The 10,549-nt window shown below is 30.4% G+C and overlaps 1 protein-coding gene across 1 annotated transcript in view; it reads left to right on the top strand.

The window, feature by feature from the left end:
- Positions 1 to 4,005: 4,005 nt before the first annotated feature.
- LOC107447410 (uncharacterized) overlaps positions 4,006 to 10,549 on the top strand; it is a 35,898-nt gene continuing 29,354 nt past the window's right edge. The window contains exon 1 of the mRNA XM_043055137.2: positions 4,006 to 5,417. Coding sequence (XP_042911071.1) covers positions 4,250 to 5,383 — 1,134 coding nt within the window. The 5' untranslated portion in view covers positions 4,006 to 4,249 and the 3' untranslated portion in view covers positions 5,384 to 5,417. The remainder of the gene's footprint in view (positions 5,418 to 10,549) is intronic.

Below are 10,549 nucleotides of genomic sequence, written 5' to 3'. Positions count from 1 at the left end.
AAAAAAAAAAAAAAAAAAAAAAAAAAAAAAAAAAAAAAAAAAAAAAAAAAAAAATCAGAAAAATACATTTAAAAAAAAAAAGTAATAATAAGAGTACTGGTAGAATTGTATACATATCCTAGACTATTTTTAAAAAATGCAAACGACAAACTAAAAAAAAAAACAGGTCTTGTAGTGTGTCAAAGAAAAATTCGTAGCATTTTTAATTTTAAAAAAATTAACAAAAATTTTGGAAAGTATACTTATAACAGATTACATTTAAAAAAGGCAAGAGACATGGTAAAAATTATAATTTTCTCTACTTTGCAATAATGGCAAATTTTATTGCAATGTACAGTGCCCCCCCCCCCAAAAAAAAACGGACCAACCAGAATAACTTTTGATCTAAAGATGAGATTTTCACGTTCTAGGACTCAAACTTAATGGTTCGAAGGGGGTGACCACGAATATGCTAGTTAATCAGTGCAGACGATAATTTAAGTTATGAAATGAAATACAAAAACCTACTTTCTCTGAATAAACATTCCTTTTACTTTAACGGATTTGGATTCCTGACCCCAAAAATATAGGGAGTAGCCGCAATCTCGGAAATATGGTTCCCATAGTTTGATCAGGCAACCGATGCAAAGTTTGGACCCCTTAATGTTAATTTTACTTTTTGCGCATTACGGCATATCTCGAGAAATTTTTATTGAAAGATTTTAAAGAAGTCTAATATTTAAATTTCGATTTTTTCAGCAAATGTTGATTTCGCCAAATTTTGAGTTTTGCCATGTAAAATTACATATTTTAAAATGACGTAAAAATGTTATAACCTTCAATTCTAAATTTTTTCGACAGTTACTAAATAAAATAATAAATATTTACTAAAATTCATTTTTAATATGGAATCATCTTTGGAAAAACTAATTTTAAAGTGCACAAATTTTTCGAGAATTAAAAATATATAGATAGGATGAAATACGCATAAAGTAAAATTAGCATTAGGGGGTCCAAACTTAGGATCGCTCTTCTAACCAAACTATGGGGACCCTATTTTCCAGATTACGGCTAGCCGCAATATCTTAGGAAACAGAAATCCGTTGAAAAAAAGGTATGTTTATTCAGAGAAAATACGTTTTTGTGTCTGATTTCCTAACTTAAAATATCGTCTGCATTAATTAATTAGCATATTTGAGGTCATTCTCTCAGACCATTAGGATTGATTCATAGAACGTAAAGATCCAATCATTTGATAAAAAGTTTTTCAGGGTGATCCGATTTTTGGAGCACTGTACTTATTTAATTACGTATTAATTACTTATTTAATTACGGAAATTAAAAATTTACTATTTTTAATTTCCGAATCACTTTGTTTAGAACAGAAAGTTTTAACAGTTTCCAGCATAATTTTATTAATGGCGAAGTGAACAATTCATAACAGTTTGAGATGAGTAAATGGAAAACTTTTATTGCGCAGTTGTGTTATAAAAAATACCAGTATTTAAGAGTCAATATTCCCTCATGCCAATTTCTAATTAAAATTTGTACCTTCTTAAAATAATTTTAAAGTTTCAATAATCTCGAAACAAAAACACTGTTAAAATATTGCTCAACATTTTTGCATGTACAAAAGATGATCCCTCAATTCACCCCTTAAAACACTCACATGATTGTTGATTGAAATCAATCATTTTTAAAAATATTTTGCGAATAATTCCTTTTTAGAACAAAATATTTTGAGAGTGGTCCGTTTAAAGTGGATGTAAAAGAATGAACACCATACAAACACATNAAGTAACGAAGTACAAGTAAAAGTACGTACTTTTTACTTGTACCGGCGGTACAAGTAACGAAAGTAAAAGTACTGCCATATATGGTAATATGATCATTGAAGGATTTCCATAGGACTCAATCTTTCAATAGGACTCAATGTTTAAATAGAACTCAATGTTTCAATAGAACTCAATCTTTCATAAAATATGTTCATACTGTTTTACGTTGGATCTGCCAGAGACTTTTAAAAAATATCATTTTAAATACTTGTATCATGTAAGACGTACATTAAATGTTGAAAAAAACCTTCCACGGGACATTTAATTTTTTTAAATTTAAAAACCTTAAAAAAATACTTATAATTTTTGATATAAACGAAAATATTATGGTTTTATATTAAAACTATGTATGGATTTCTTATTAAAAATAGCATAAAATTTTGTTACATACATTTTTGAAAAATTAAATTTAACATATTTTTCAATGATAAATTCAATTGTAGTTCTTTATGCTGTTATTACATTTTTAAGGAATTAAAATGGCAAGCTCTATTTTTTTTAAAAATTCTGTGTCAAAATCACAAATTTTTACTTAATTTTTTTAAAAAAAACACAAAATAAAATGTAGGAAATATATCTATTCAAAATTTTCAGAAATTATTTTAATAGTTTTCAAACGCGGGTTAACACAGCTTCATCTCGCTTTGAATTGAGAAGAAAAATTTTTTTTTTGTATTTTGAGTCGAACAGTAAAAATATTACTTTAAAATTCTAAAGATATTAAAAATTTAAGAATAGAGTTTTTAAGAATGGTTTTTGCCGCACGCTCCTTTTCAAAATTGCACTCAAACCGATATGTATTATAAAAAGATTTTAAAAAAATGAAGAAACATTTCCGTTATTTCAGACTTTTAACATTTTGAATTTTATTCATTTTTCTCAACAACTATTATATTAAAGAAGTGACATTACACTGCAGAAAAGGTTTCCTCAAAATTGAACAAAAACCTGTCAAAATAGGTTCAAAACAAATATAATCGAATTCGAAATTTAAAAAAAAGTCTTTAAAAATTAAAAAAAACAGTCTGGAAGTTTTACTGATAAAAGTTATTTTGAAATGACTGCATTAATAATGTTCAAGAAAATTTGAACTGTTTTGAACATTTTTACCTACATACGTTCATTTATCATTTGAATTTTGTAAACAATAAGTAAAGCATAATATTCTTTTTAGAAATTAAAATTCTATTAATAAAAAAAAATTTGACTAACATAATATCGCATTCATGCAAGTCTTACCGAATAGTTTTCTGTGTTTGTTTCAGAAGGGCGATCATTTTTTAAAAAGAATTTTATTCATTTTTCTCAACAACTATTATATTAAAGAAGTGACATTACACTGCAGAAAAGGTTTCCTCAAAATTGAACAAAAACCTGTCAAAATAGGTTCAAAACAAATATAATCGAATTCGAAATTTAAAAAAAAGTCTTTAAAAATTAAAAAAAACAGTCTGGAAGTTTTACTGATAAAAGTTATTATGAAATGACTGCATTAATAATGTTTAAGAAAATTTGTAAGAACTGTTTTGAACACTTTTACCTATATACGTTCATTTATCATTTGAATTTTGTAAACAATAAGTAAAGCATAATATTCTTTTTAAAAATTAAAATTCTATTAATGAAAAAAAAAATGTGACTAACATAATATCGCATTCATGCAAGTCTTACCGAATAGTTTTCAGTGTTTGTTTCAGAAGGGCGATCATTTTTTTAAAAAGATGTTCTCAGTCTGATAAGAAAAAAAGTTTGCACCGCCTCGTTTACGCAATTTATGTTTTTATAACATTGTATTAAGTTACTTTCTAAATTTTCTTCCTTTAAGTAAACATAGACTGCACTATCTACACCCGTTTCGAAAGTAGTGTTAAATAAAAGAAAAATGTTTTTGAAATAAAAATACAAGTGACGAAAATAGATTTGAATATTGAGAGCGTGTGTTATCAATTCCAGACGGAATAACTTACCTGATAGAGGAGTGGCTTCGAAAAGAAGAGATTTCGATTAAATAAAAATAAAATTTAAAAAAAAAAAAAAGAACAGAGCGCTCGAAACTTGGAAAACTTTTATCCATATCGAAAGGAGGGAAAAAGCAAGCGCTTGATTCCGATTGGATGGAATTGAAGAGTATCCCGTGACGTCATGTCACGTCCCCGGAACGTCATAAATAAGAAGAGGGTGCAGAAGCGGGAAAAGCTTAAAAGCGTGGCGCTAGTGACGATAGGGGACTATACTTTACCCAACTAAATTCAGAACTCTCGTGTCAAAGAGAACGACGATATCGTCTGCCACATGGGAATGATGAAGGAAGAGGAGTAAAAAGCACGTGCTCCCCTCATATTCGCTTTCTTTTTTTAAGTCTCGGACTTTGTAGGGAGGGTGCTCGCTATCCGAAATTATTGTTTTTTTTTAACGCCTCACTATTATCCGGTCCCATGGTTCTCAAACTAGATTCTATGGATCAAGAATTCGAACTGAACTCCTTGGATGAGAACGGAAATTTGAAAAGGAGCCTAGATAGCCTGCATTTAAATGAAAACTTCAATTGTTGCGGGGAGCCGAAAGTGACGCTAGAGCAACATTTACAGCACCATGCAAACGCTGGCATACTTCAATATCCTGGCGTTGAGGTGATATGTCCCACCGACGGCTCTTTGCCAGGAGGGGTGGGGCGGAGGGCGGTTGTACTCGCTGGTAGCGCTCAAGGATTCTCTCCAGATTATCACCATCCCAACTTTCCGCCTTCGCCTCCGCCGTCTGTTTCTGCCGCCATCCCATCCGACAGTCCTGCCGCCATGCACCCGGACGGCCGAACCACCAACCTGTTGGACGAGACCATGATGTGGTCATTGGTCTCACAACCTCTGGACCTCCGAAATTCGGACATGAGCGAAATGGAAAACTGGATCATCCGGAGAAACTGTACCGAAATGATGGGACAGGCTCTGGACGAGCAACAGAACGCTCTGCAGCAGCAGCAGCAACAACAACACATCCAAAAGCAACAAGTGGCCTGCATGACTGGATACGGGGTCAATCTCGAATCCGTTCCGGCCTCTTCGTCGTCCGGTAGTTTTTCGGACGACTGTGACTCGCTGACAGACATGCCGTCCCCGTCGTCCTACCATCAGGACGTGACGTCGTCCAGTGGTAAGAAGATGGACATCACGATGGAGCGGAACTTGGGAATCACCGATGACCAGCTGATCCAGTTGTCCGTTAGAGACCTTAACCGGAAACTCCACGGTTTGTCTCGTGATTATATATCCGGGGTGAAACAGAGGAGGCGAACTCTCAAAAACAGAGGTTACGCTCAAAATTGTCGCACAAAAAGAATCGAGCAGAAGAGGAGACTGGAGACCAACAACAAATCCCTCCAGATGGAGAGAGACAAGCTCTTCAGAGAGAGGGAATTAGAGAGGCAGGAAAAAGAGAGAGCATACCAAGAGAGAGACAGGGCTGTGCAAGAGAGAGACTATTACAAAGAACAGTTAAAACAACTCATGCGATCCAGGGAATTCTCACAACAAAACAATACAAGTCCGACGTCGCCAGACTATTATATGTGACACCCATACCACGAAAAATGACTGTAAATAGAAGGTAAGTCTGTTTTTACAAAAGTTTTCCAAGGCCTGGGATTAGGGTTTCAGGTTAAATTAAACTTGTGAGTCACAGTACAAAAATGAGGTTAAATAAAGTGATATAAATAACGAGATGACGGATGTATAAATATGTAAAACTAAAATGTAAATTTCTAACTACAATTAATCTGTATTGTAATAATTTTAAATAGTGTAAATTGCTACAATTTTACCTGAGAGCCCAAGTTCAACTTTATCAGACCATTATATGTACTTATCCCACGAAAAATAGATTTAAGTTGTGTTTTTTTTTTATCCAAGGCTTAAGATTAGGGTTGAGGGTAAAATTAAACTAGTGAGTCACATTACACAGGGTGCGTAACATTTTTAAAAAGTGATTAAAGCTGCTTATTTTTTTATTTACTTTTTTTCCTTAAAGGTGCTTGTTTTTGTTCGGGGTATGTAAAAAGTGCTTAATTTTCTATCGTTTCAAAAGAGATTTTTTTCTTTGCCGTATCGATTGCTTTAAATTACAAAAAAAAATTCACGATTTTCGCAATTTTCTCTGCAATAAATATCAGAAACTAGTTATTTTATCATGATTATTTAAAGCTTTGAAAAGGTTATTAAATTTAATTGATTCTATGTTTATAAAAGAATTTAAACGATAAGAAAATTTTTTATTACTGCACAGATCCTATACGATTTTGTTTTGGAAAGTGATCAAAAATATTTTTTGAGAGCTTAAAAAGTACTTAAAAGGTGCTTATTTTTTTGAAGAATCTAGCTACGCACCCTTTTACAAAACAAGGTTTAATAAAGTGATATAAATAACTAATGAAATGGTTTAACGAATTTATAAATATGTAATACTGAAAAGTAAATTTCTAACTACAGTTGATCTGTACTGTAGTAATATTAAAATTTTGAATAGTGTAAATCGTTTCAATTTCAAAATGTAATCAAATTAATTCAGCCCCTGAATTAAATTTATTTTATATTAATCGATCATTATTAATCGAGTCTTGTGATTGATGGAATCTTAGTCACTTCGTAAACGCCGCAATGGCAGTTTTTATTTGATTTTTAGATAGGTCTCAACAATACTTGTCACGATTTCTTTTTTAAAAGAAAATATAGATTTATATGATTGAAAAACAATTTAGATTTTTTGCCATGTTTTGTAATAAATTAGAATATTTTTATCGTGAAATTTAAGAGTTTCTAACATTTTCTTATATATTGTTACATTAGTACATGTTCTATTCAGAAAAACTCTCCGCGAACTCTAAATATCAATTAAAAAACTCTCTGCAACCTATTTTTTGTATTGACTCTTGTAACTAGTTTCAACCCTTTTATTGCCTCCTTATGTGGCCGAAATATGTTCGATAATCACCTTTAAGACAATTTTAATTTTAAAAAAAACCCATATTGAATATTATAGACGCGTCAGCTTATATTTCTTTTATCAGTTTCATGAAGATATTATTATAAAACGACTTATTCATTTACATAATTTTCCCTAATGTTAACTTTCTTTGCATATTCTTTCTTTTCAAATATAAATGTTTCTCAGAAATATTTAAATGTAAACACATTTATCAAATATTTTTATAAAAATCTCTTTTTAATTCTTCTACATTTAAATATTCTTGCTTTCTAGAGCTAAATCATTTTGCATATACAATAATAGTACAAAAATTAGATTATGTTAATTTTACATAATAGGGCAAAAATAAAGAGTATTAAGACTGAATTATTTCAAAATATTTCAGGAAAACACTATAATTAAATTATAAACTTGATGTTACTATCGAAGAAAAAGAGTGATCTATATTTTCATGTAACGTCATATCTTAATTTTTTAAAAATAATGAGTAATAAATACTAAGGGAATTTTCCGAAAACTACGATCACGCGGTCGTGTATGTTATGCATATACCTACGTCTACTTTGTTTCTTAAATATTCTACTTGTTATTAAAATGTTTTTTAAAAGTTATCTTTTCTTCCCTTATGGAATAATAATCTATACAATATAAAATCTGAAAGGTTTTTTTAGATATTTAGTTTAATATAGTGTAATTAATAATATTTAATCATTAATGTATAATATGTAATTAATAATATGTATTAATTAATAATTTATATAATAAAGTATCAAAACTAGTTTAGTGTTTTGCGATTTATGTTATCTTTATCCGTATATGCTTGAAAGAGTAGGTTGCTAGTTAATCAAGTATTAATTACAATATCTTGTAGACTTACACGTATGTAAATCAAAATTAGTATCTAACTTTCCATTTATCTCATGCGATTATAAAAACATCACTCCGATTTAAATTTATTTAGAAATAATCCTATGATATTTTAGCATACATTAGAGCTAATTTTTTATTAAGACTTGATTTGATATATCTTTGAGTTGTTATTTTAACGATAGTAACACGTTTTACAAACACTGTTTACTTTAGTTGGATCATTCTTTTCAGTAAAAATCTAACATTTTGGCTACATTTAAATACAAATTCAATCGATGTGATTTGCCGCTGAATTTAAAAAGTCGTGTTTTTTGCACTTAGATTTGAAGTTACCCAGATATTCCTGAAAAAAATTTCTGGTTCCTGATTTTTAATCTTATGTTCTGATATTCCTGATTTTTATATAGCTGTAACTTGATATATTTTAAAACTGTTATTTTATGATACTAATGCGTTATAAAAACACGGTTTGTGTTAGTTGGAGTATTTTTTCGGTAAAAATCTAACATTTAGGATACATTTATTGACGAAATCAACCTATGTGTATTGGCGCTGAATTTAAAGTAGGGCTTTATGCACCAAGATATCCTGATATTCCTGGGGTGTTTTTCTTTCTTTTTTTCCTTTTTTTTTTTTATGAAAGAGTTTCTGGTTCTTGATTTTTAGAGTAATGCCCTGATACTCCTGATTTTTTTGAAGCTGTAATTTGACATACTTTAAAACTGTTATTTTATTTGGACTATTTTTTCATCAAAAATCCAACATTTTGGCTACATTTAATAACCAATTCAATCTATGTGCATCGCTACTGAATTTAAAGTCCTGTTTTATGCACCAATGTTCGTTGTTGTTGCCCTGGTGTTCCTGTTTTTGTATTTAAAAAAAACTGGTTCCTGATTTGTGTGTTCTGACCTGATAAACCTGATTTTTTTTGTTTGTGTGTGTTTGCTAAGGACATACTGTGTGAACCAGTGTTTCCTAAAGTGTGGTACGCATACCCCCAGTGGTACGGGGGAACAGTTATACGCGGTCTTATGCGAAATATCTTGCAACAAACGAACATTTCAAAAAAATTGACTTAACAACAAGGCTAGCCATGAAAATTTACGTTTACGTATTTTTCTATTGGCTATTTTTTGCAGAGTTAGCAGTTAAAAATGAGTGGTGTCAACAGCCAGTTGTGATTTTTAACTTTTGTGCAATTTTTTTTACTGTAAAATATACATTCATTTTTTTATGAGTGGCACACAGAGTTACGAAAAATTGAGAAAGGGTACACAAAAGTCATAACTTCGGGAAACACTGGTAAACGAACACACTATTTTACAGTAATCATTTGGGCTTTTTTTTTTTAAAATTTCATTTACTGGATAAGAAATAATAACTTTTCCTCGAAAGAATAAATTATTGCTGAATCAGTTCGGAAAAAAAATTCTTAATTAACCTTACCCTTTTTTTTAACAGAATTTATTTCTATTTTTGTTATTTTCACACCCCTTCTCATCATAAGTCAGTAAATAGAACTTATGCTCTCCAAAATGTGTTTAATATAAAAAGTTAAATACTGCGTTAATTAGCGCTCTTATTCTAGAAAATAGTGTAACTTTGTAAATTTATTATCTGTTATAAATTAACTACTAATTTGTACCTAAAATGATCTGTAATAATTGAAGTTGTTTAAGGGGCTCAGCATAGTGAGTTATTTTCGTTTCTTTGCAGACGTTTTCTAACAGACGGAATCTTTTTTTTTTTTCTTCCTTTCTTTTCTTTTCTAAGAGAAGAGGGTGCCACACTTCCTTCTGAGTGAAGGAAACTTTTTTTCCCTTAATGTCTTTAATTTTGCATATTTTTTTGTTTGAAATAAAAATAAACCACAGTTTTCTCTTAAAGTTTTCATTACCTAAAAATATAAAGTAATAAAATCCTTATTTTTTTACGTTTAATGTAATTTTAATTTAACAAGTTATGAAAACAGTCTTGAAATTCGGAGGTAAATTCACTAACTTTGGTTGCCTAGTTTTGATACACATGTAAAAATTCGTTTATCATCTTATCATTTTATTTCAAAATGATAAGCCTTAATAATTGATAAACATTTCAAAAATATGATAGTTAAAATTTAGGGACCGTTCACTAATTACTCATCGTTCAGTCTTAAAATCTTGTTTCAGTCGTTTGATCAAATTATAAAATAAAAAAAAGAATCTCAGCTTTTTTGCGGTCGGAATGTTTTGTTTTTCTAAATCTGTCTGATTGTTAATTGGAGAATGATGTCAAAGATAAACTCATTAACATTATTGAATAATTCATTTTTTTTGCTCATGTCCATCTAATTGCAGTGAAAGCATTATTTTTCATTCCATTTCCTTTATTGAAATTTCGTTAGCACTTTTAAATGTCCCTTGATTATGAGTAATAAATTATCTTCTCAGTTTTTTATTTTTATTTTTGCGATTTTATTTCCATATCTTGATGCATTACGTTTTCTTATTTTTTTATTTTTGTATGCATTTATTCTACAGTATGTAGAGTTTTATAACTGTAGTTGAACAGGCGCCCAATTTTGGGTTAACAGGACTGTTAGTGGACGGGACTATTGGATCTATTAGTGATAAACTCCGTTGCCTTGTAATTTTGAACCCAGTCTCGAAGACAAGGGAACTCCTGGATCAAGTATTGGAAGAAATTTGCCTTCGTGGAGGACTTTTTGATGGAAACTAACCCGCAATTGCGTTACATAGATAGGAAGACCACGAGAACCTCCCACGGTTAGCCTGACGGCAAGGGAACTCTAACCCATGTTCCGTCTATCATTGAGGGTATTTTATGTCAGCGCTGTGGTCAGTGCGAGCAGGATCTGGAATTCGCATCGACCAGCCTATAGTTGT

Source organism: Parasteatoda tepidariorum, chromosome 4 (assembly GCF_043381705.1).
Source record: "Parasteatoda tepidariorum isolate YZ-2023 chromosome 4, CAS_Ptep_4.0, whole genome shotgun sequence".
NCBI classification, from domain to species: Eukaryota; Metazoa; Arthropoda; class Arachnida; order Araneae; family Theridiidae; genus Parasteatoda; species Parasteatoda tepidariorum.
Note: the sequence above shows the minus strand (reverse complement) of the source record. Positions and strands in the feature narration are given on the sequence as shown.